General features: G+C 36.9%; 1 protein-coding gene across 1 annotated transcript; it reads right to left on the reverse strand.

Annotated features, from left to right (window-relative positions):
• Positions 1–7,617: 7,617 nt before the first annotated feature.
• LOC126017770 (olfactory receptor 4S2-like) lies at positions 7,618–8,553 on the reverse strand. Its single transcript, XM_049779824.1, has one exon. It carries the CDS (start codon positions 8,551–8,553, stop codon positions 7,618–7,620), a length of 936 nt encoding a protein of 311 aa, XP_049635781.1.
• Between the last annotated feature and the right edge of the window lie 612 nt (positions 8,554–9,165).

Below are 9,165 nucleotides of genomic sequence, written 5' to 3' on the forward strand. Positions count from 1 at the left end.
CCCTTAGGGAATGACAAGCAAAAAGCTATATCTGAAAATAGGATTTGCATTCAAGGAGATTGAAATCCACATAATCTTTGGACTAAAGTCTCAATCTTTAGTGTGTGTTACTAAGTTGCCCATATGAGTCCAAACCATCTGTATGTTACTTTATAAACATAATCTTATGAATGTTGTTCTAGTAAAAATAAAAAAGACATAAACCCAGACACAGAACCAGGAGTATTAGCACAATGGGTAAAGCATTTGCTTTGCATATGGCCAATCTGGGTTCAAATCTTTCTTGGCATCCCATATGGTCCCCTGAGTCTGCCAGGAACTATTTCTGAGCACAGAGCCAGGAGATACCCCTGAGCACCAATGTGTGTGCCCCCCCCCCCAAATAAAAGAAATATATAACCAGACATGTTTATGAACTGTATTTAAATTTCTCAGATAGTCATTAGCAAATATCTAGCTCAGTCCTGACAGCTCCCAGAGCTTGTTGACTTCCAAAGCAGAAAAGGGGTAGGGGTTTTAATGTCCTTCACTGTTTCTAAAGTCTCCAAATTTCTTCTACTTACTTGTACTTTCTGATGCTCTTTAAAAATAGGAAATTCCAGTTTCATGAAATTATTATATTCTTTTAGGTTTTTCAGGCCACATTCGTTTGATGCTCAGGGGTTACTCCTGGCTAAGCGCTCAGAAATTGCCCTTGACTTGGGGGGGACCATATGGGACACAGGGGGATCCTTGGCTAGTGCTTGCAAGGCAGACACCTTATCTTTAGCACAACCTCGCCAGCCCCTCATGAAATTATTTTAAGGTTTCTTGTGTTTTCACCACTTACAAAGACATTTGAAATAAATGGTGTTGTATAACATAAATATGTGTTTTTGGCGTTCTTTTTTTTTTTTTTTGTTTGGTTTGGTTTGGTTTGGTTTGGTTTTTGGGCCACACCCGGCGGTGCTCAGGGGTTACTCCTGGCTTTCTGCTCAGAAATAGCCCCTGGCAGGCACGGGGACCATATGGGACACCAGGATTCGAACCAACCACCTTTGGTCCTGGATCGGCTGCTTGCAAGGCAAAGGCCGCTGTGCTATCTCTCCGGGCCCATAAATATGTGTTTTTAATTGATACATACATATAAATTTTTGAAAATCTTTGTATAGTGAGAAAAACAACTTTAAATATATATATATATATATATATATATATATATATATATATATATATAGTGCTTGCAAGGCAGACACCTTACCTCTAGCGCCATCTCGCCGGCCCCTAAACATTTATTTATTTATCTATAAGGACTCACATGCATTTTTTTTTTTTTTTGGATTTTGGTTTTTGGGTCACACCTGGCAGTGCTCAGGGGTTACTCCTGGCTCTATGCTCAGAAATCACCCCTGGCAGGCACAGGGGACCATATGGGATGGCAGGATTTGAACCATCATTCTTCTGCATGAAAGACAAACGCCTTAATTCCATGCTATCTCTCTGGCCTAAGGACTCACATCTTTAAGTCTTCTAAATAAATTAATACAAACGAGAAATTACCATAAAAACTATGCTGTAGGGATAACCAGAAGTCAACTGTGGATATGCTGTTTTCAGGATTCATTATATAGGCATTAAATGATGAACCAATATTGGTACATGTAAGAACACTATGTACATCAGGGGTCTCAAACTCAATTTACCTGGGGGTTGCAGGAGGCAAAGTCGGGGTGAGGCAGGGCCGCATAAGGGATTTCACAAAAAAAAAAAAAAAAAAAAGAGACAGTGGGCAGGAGCAGTGGAAATGACGTCTGCGCTAGGCGCAAATTATTTGTGATTATTCACTTACCAAATATTCACAATAAAAATCGCATTAGTAAGAAAAAAATCGCAAAAAATCGCACTAAACATTTGCATACCCTGAATGGAACTGCTCGGAATATGTGAATGTTTAATGCGATTTTTTCTTACTAATGCAATTTTTATTGCAATTATTCGGTAAGTGAATAATCGTGAATACTGCGATATTTGAAGGCCGACTGCGGGCCACAAAATGGCAAACGGCACTCGGGCCACGAGTTTGAGACCCCTGATATACATTATATGTATAATTTTGACTACTCCTTGTAGCTAGCATTAAAAAAAAACACATTAGAGGGCTGAAATGATAGAACAGCAGTAGAGCATTTGCCTTGTATACATTGATCCAGAGTGGACCTTGGTTTGATTCCCAGCATCCCATATAGTCCACCGAGTCAGGAGTAATCCCTGAGTATCACAGGGTTTGGCCCAAAAAGCAAAATACAAAAAAACAAAACAAACAAACAAACAAAAAACAACCAGTTGAATCTAAACTTTCATTAAAATAAAATGTTCTTATTTTGGGGAGATAAACATATTCATCAAAATTATCATGTGATCTTTAGAATATCGGGGTAAACTATTGCTTTTCTGGTATATTTGATTAATTTATTCTTCATAATAAAAGAGATAAAACATAATTGTCAGGGTCCAAGAGATAAACTGACTTCAATTCACACATCAGTGAAATGGAGAATCATATCTACTCTAGTAGTTAGTATAAGATTTTCCATAGATGTTAGCTGTCAAAATACATTAAATTAACATAGAATAGATGTCTACTCCCATGTTAAACTTATCCATTCGATGAGTGCCCTGAACTCTCTTCATCTCATAAATGGCGAATAACTTATATACCTTTTTTTGTTTGTTTTTCAGGCCCCACTAAGGCTTAGAGGTTACTCCTGGCTGTTCTACCTGTTGGGGTAGGGGGATCATATGCAATGATGTGGATCAGACATGATCAGGCTGCCTGCAAGGCAAATACCCTCACCTCTGTACTAATATTCCTACCCCATTATTATTTTTAAATTAAGAAAATATTAACTATAACCCTCGAAAATATACTAGGCATTTATATCTATATGCAAATGTTATATATATATATATATATATATATATATTCACTTTTCTCTTATTGTTTGGAGATGATAACAGACTGTACTCTGTGCTTACTCCTGACTGTCTACTCAGGAATCACTCTTGGCAATGTACTAAGGATCACATGGGTGATGGGACAAAACCCAAGTTAATCAGATGCAAGGGATATTGTACTATATTTCTGCCACCCTCAGTTACTTCTAAGAATCCTATGTGGTAGGAACTATTATCATTGTTTATCAGGTGCTTATAAAACTGATTAGGAGAGAAGATAATTTTTGATGTGGAAACCAGGACAGTTTGAGTTTTCATGATTTGTATTCATCTATTTATTTGGTAATAAAATAAATGTCTGGGAGCACCTGTTATTGAAGGTGAATCTGAGAAACTTTTTTTTAAGTTATAGCCATTTATTTAAAAACTTATAAATGAAAGTATGAAGACTTATTAATATATTACACTTCTTATGCTTAAAATAATAATCATTATATTTTATGTATTTTAGAAATCAGGTTTTTTCTAATATCTTTGCAGATCAAAATGCAAATACATGAAGGAATGGGCATTGTGGAGAAAAATTATTAAATGGATAAAATGTATTTCTATAATTTTTGAAATTCAGTTCCAGTTTATGTCCCTTTGTGTGGTTAATAGAAAAACTAGGTGATTTTATCCAGTGAAGTCTCTTTAGATTCTGTTGACTTACAAGAATTTTGAATATCATCTATTGTCACTACTTCAAAATTTAAAACTCTTAAGAGGCACTATGTAAAAATTATCAAACCATATTAAAATACCATTTTTGTACAGTTTTAACCCTAGTTGTTAGTTTTTGAAAGACCATCTATTACTTATTAAGTCTTTAACATAATTCCAAATAATCAAGATATTTGAAAAACATTGCTCTAAGCAAATAGAAGCTCATGGAGCCAAAACCAAAACCAATGACTTTTGTGAACCTGGGCTAATAGTGACAACTTTAAGCTGATATGTCATGTTGACTTTTGGTATTTATTATTACTAATTCTTTGTGTTAACATAGAATATCTTTAAACCACCTGTATATATAATACTTTAGAGAATTTTCACATGTATGTAGGAGCTTGTGCTTGTTCACACGTGTGTACATAATAACCATAAACATGAGAGGGTTTACATAGTAACTTGAAAAACTGAGGTAAAAATAAAATAGCAGCAATTTTTTCTCAATGTATGTGCTCTTTTCTATAGAACATGAAAAAGACTAGAACTTGAGAGACCATGCATGCATCTAACTAAGGTCTAATTCCTTGTCCCATGTATGATTCCCTCAACTCAATCAAGAGTGATTCCTGAGATTAGAGGCAGGAGTAAATGAAGAGCACTGCCAAGTGTGGTTCTCAAGAGGAAAATATACTATTGTCCACATTTCAAATAGGCTAACACCAGAGAAACAGAATGGTTAATGGGGCAGTTGAGTTTGGACAACATCATGTAACCCTGGAGTATGATTTATGGGTGTCTTTGTGATAGTTATAGTCTCTCTTTGTAACCTTGGTAACCAGATAATGTATCCCAAATGGGCTCATGTCCTTTAGATGGTCCAAACCCTGGTTTGCAAAGTCACATGCTTAGGATTTCTTCACCTCTACTTCAACAACTGCCTAAAAGTGACCATTCTTTTTTTTTTTTAATATCATTATTAGCATGATTTATTTTTTTCTTTCTTTATCATAATGCTGTATTTCAAAGACCAAGAAAAACTGAAAAACAAAACGAAAACGAAAATAAAACATTATGTTAGAGTTCTTTTTTTTGGGGGGAGGGTCACACTTGGCATCACTCAGGGGTTACTCCTGGCTCTACAGTCAGAAATCGCTCCTGGCAGGCTAGGGGGACCATATGGGATGCTAGGATTTGAACCACTGTCCTTCTGCATGCAAAGCTAACGCCTTATCTCCATGCTATCTCTAGAGTTATTTTTAATTAATTAATTAATTAGTTAATTGATTTTTGCCCACACCCAGCGGCACTAAGGGGTTACTTCTGGCTCTGTACTCAGAAATTGCTCCTGGCAAGCTGGGGAATCATATGGGATGGAAATCGAAACAAGTTCATCCCAGGTCATCTGCCTGCAAGGCAAATATGCCCTACTGCTGCGCTATCTCTCTGGCCCTAAGAATTCTAACTATAATAGATAACTGCTTACCTTTGAAAAATCAATATCTCTGGAAAGGTTTCTAATTAAAATTGATTATATCTATTCCACTTTCATCTTCAGCATTGAAGAACAAATGAGACTATTTTAAATGAGTTCACTACATTATAATAAATATTCAAATATACTCACAACATCTCCTTTAAAAGCAATAACCTGTGCCATGTCTGGAATCTATCCCTCAGATACCTCTTAGTCTGCCTTTCTTACTTACAGTTCGTTTAAACCTCAACAACTACTTTTTTTTATATAATTTTTATTTTGATCATAGTGGCTTACATATTGTTGACAATAATATTCTAGGTACATATTTACATAAAATCAGAGGGGATTCCCATCCCTAAATTGTCCTCCCTACACCTCCGTTTTTGTCCTACCTCCCATTTCCTCTTCCCTCCCTCCCAGGGTGGCTAGAATATGTGATCCCCTCTGTATTTGACCTACTACTTAGTAGTCTTGCATCAGTTTGGTCTTGGTGCCTCCCTTATTTCCCCCTCTAAGTGGGGGCAGGGCTAGCAGTTCAAGTTGGGTGGTTTTGCCTGAAAAAGAGAAAATGAGTAAACTGGGGTAAGAGTCTAATACCCCAAAAATGGGCAGAATCCTTCTAGGGGTTCTCCTCATCGATTTGGGAAATGAAGGAGAAAAAGAAGGTGAAACACCCCATCAGTACCAAAAGAAGTGTCAAATATCCAGTGAGGTCTCCAGTTACATCGATAAGCACCACAAAAAACTGATAAAAAAATACAAACAAAAACAAACATATAAACCAAAAAAACTCGCCGTTAAAAGTGACCATTCTTTATTGAATATTTTATAAAAGAACTCTCACCTTTGCTGAACGTTGAAGCAGGAAATCTGCTGTGCCCCTGGCATAATATACCTGAGTTTTCCTTTCTCATACTGTGTGTCATTAGTTTTTATTTTGGGTTTGTAGTGAAAATTTCTACAACAGAACAAACACAGAACAGCAGCAAATTTTAAAGGCTGGAGAGATCATTCAGAACAAGGAATACTTTTTTTTTAAATTTTTATTGTGACCAAAGTGCATTACAAATCTTTCACTGCATCATTTATGGTACATAGTGACAATGACTGAGGGGCATTCCCACCACCAGTGCTGTCCTCCCTCCGCCCCTGTTCCCATATGCATCCCATATCTCCCTCCTCTATCCCCCAGTATGCTAGTGCAATTGGTCTCCACTTTACAGCTTGTTGTAGATTGAGCATCTATTCCACCGTCATTGGAGATAAAATGGATAAGAAAAAGGGGAGAAAAAATTTGGTGAAACTACCAAAAAAAGAAAGAAGAGAGAGAGAAAAAAAAGAAAAGAAAAATGGAAGAAAAAAGAAAAAAAATGGACCCAGCAAATAAAAATAAAAATAAATCTTTAAATAACCACAAGAGTGAAAAAGAAAGAGAAAAGTGGAAGAAAAAAGAGAAGGAAAATAAAGTCAAAAACTAACAAATCAAAACAAAACAAGAAAAAGTATGGGTGCTGGAGTGGTAGGGTTTGGCGTTCCCCCCACTTTTTTTTTTATTTATAACACTACTTTGGCACCAACTTGTGCCAGTTTTGATATGACAATTTTGCTCATGGTGCAGACACATATTCATTGTTTCCATTGGAATGATTGCAGCAAACACTGGAAAAGAGCTTTAAATACCTCAAAATAAATTTTTCTCTTAATTTAATCTTCTAAAACATAATGTGAAGGAGAAAAGAAATAATGCTGAGTATTTAAGATTAATAAGATACTACTACCAAGATATAACTGTATGGGCACTGCAGACAATGACCAGGATTGGACAAACTAGTTTGCCTGGAACCTAGCAATGGTCTTCTGTCAGGAAACTTCAGGGGTAGGGTCTCCTTGTAGTTAGGCCAAAGTTTTTCCTTTTCACGACCCCCATACTTTGGTGGGCCCATGCAAATGATAATTGCCACACTAACATTGTTTTTACAGTGCTCCTTTGACTCCAAACCTTAGAAAAAGTTGATGGTCACTATCACTAACAGGTATAAATAGCACAAACCTGAGAACAATAATCCATGTTAATTTATAAGAATTGTGTCCTTGTTGTGTCTTATAAATAATGCACTGTATGCAGTACTGAATAGTTGCATCATGCTGATATATTTAATTTTGTGTGTATCTTGTAATTATGTTATAATGTTTTCAGATAACTTACTGTAAAGAACAAGATATACCTTTGATGTACCATACTAAGCATTGAATGTGTTTGAGTTTAGAATGGTAATACTTCCTTATTAAAAAGAAAACATTAATAAGATACTAGATCTAAATATACAGAAGAGTAAAATTGCGAAACATTTGAAAAAATAGAATCATTTCTACCAAGGCAGTATTTTCCTCCTCTCTTTCCCCCAAAACTTCCTAAGTATAGTAATAAATTTCCATTTATCTTATTGTACATTTTATTAAATTTAAGATTATTCTGTTTAAATAGTTCATTCCAATTATTTACCACCAACCTCCCAGGACATCTTCTTGGTCAAGATTTTCTTCACTGCATTTTTTACTTCTGCATTTCTCAGTGTATAAATCATAGGATTTAACATGGGTGTGATGATGGTGTAAAATACAGCCACCATCTTATCCGCTGCGAAGGTGGTATCAGGACGCATATACATGAAGGTACAGGGACCGAAAAAGATGACAACCACAGCAATGTGGGCTCCACAAGTAGAGAGAGCTTTGCGTCTGCCTTCTGCTGACTGCTTTCTCAGGGAGATAAGGATGATGGTATAGGAGATGAGCAGGACTACAAAGCTCCCTAGTGAAATGGTGCCACTATTGGCAGTTTCAACAACACCTGCCACAAATGTGTCTTTGCAGGCAAGTTTCAGCAAAGGATGAACATCACAAAAGTAGTGATCAATCTCATTAGGTCCACAGAAAGGTAATTGTATAACCAGACTCAATTGTATCAACGTGTGTATAAGCCCTCCTATCCAGGTTCCCAGGATCAATTTACAGCATCTCTCCTGATCCATGATGGTCATGTAGTGCAGAGGCTTACAGATGGCCACATAACGATCATAGGCCATGACAATCAGGAGGAAGACCTCGGTGCAACCAAAGAAATGTACCGCAAAAAGCTGTGCCATGCACCCTGGATAGGAAATGGTCTTGGTCTCAGCTACCAGGTCTACAATCAACTTAGGAGCTGTTGCAGAAGAGAAACAAATGTCCACTATTGACAAGAAGCTGAGAAAGAAATACATAGGAGACTTATAAAGGTTTCCAAAGTAAATTGTCAATATGATTAGGAGGTTTCCCAAAAGAATGACTGTGTAGAACAAGGAGAAGACCAGGAAACATATTTCTTCTACCTCTCTATTCTGAGAAAGACCCAAGAAAATGAATGTGGTTATATTGTTTCCTCGTCCCATGGAATTACTCTAGCAGACCAACTTCACAAGGAACAAAATCTGAAAGAAAGACAATAAATAAACAATATTTAATTATAAAAAATAATGCATGATCAAGGCAGTTGACAAAGGAACCATTGGTTTATTTTGCCACAGCATTCATATGTAATAAAACTGGGATTCGGGGCCGGGCGGTGGCGCTGGAGGTAAGGTGCCTGCCGTGCCTGCACTAGCCTAGGACGGACCGCGGTTCGATCCCCCGGCGTCCCATATGGTCCCCCAAGAAGCCAGGAGCAACTTCTGAGCGCATAGCCAGGAGTAACCCCTGAGCGTCACAGGGTGTGGCCCAAAAACCAAAAAAAAAAAAAAAAAAAAAAAAAAAACTGGGATTCACCTACAGATTAGGGAGTATCTTACTTTTATCTCATGATGCCATTCTTCCTTATAGCTGAGGAAAAAAAAAAAGGTCCAGAAAATAGTTACAATACTAAACACGTATCCCTTAAGAAAGCTAGATAGGTCCTTCTCTTTGGAGACCTCTTCTGTGACTGGCTGACCCATGAGTTCTGTTTCAATAAATTGACTTCGCTCTGCAGACAAAAAATAGTTACAAAACTAATCCAGAGTTTTACG

Source organism: Suncus etruscus, chromosome 9 (genome assembly GCF_024139225.1).
Source record: "Suncus etruscus isolate mSunEtr1 chromosome 9, mSunEtr1.pri.cur, whole genome shotgun sequence".
Lineage (NCBI taxonomy): Eukaryota > Metazoa > Chordata > Mammalia > Eulipotyphla > Soricidae > Suncus > Suncus etruscus.

Bases quoted from the DNA above. Each gene is read 5' to 3' on its own strand.
- LOC126017770 (XM_049779824.1), bottom strand. From the start codon at position 8,553: ATGGGACGAGGAAACAATATAACCACATTCATTTTCTTGGGTCTTTCT.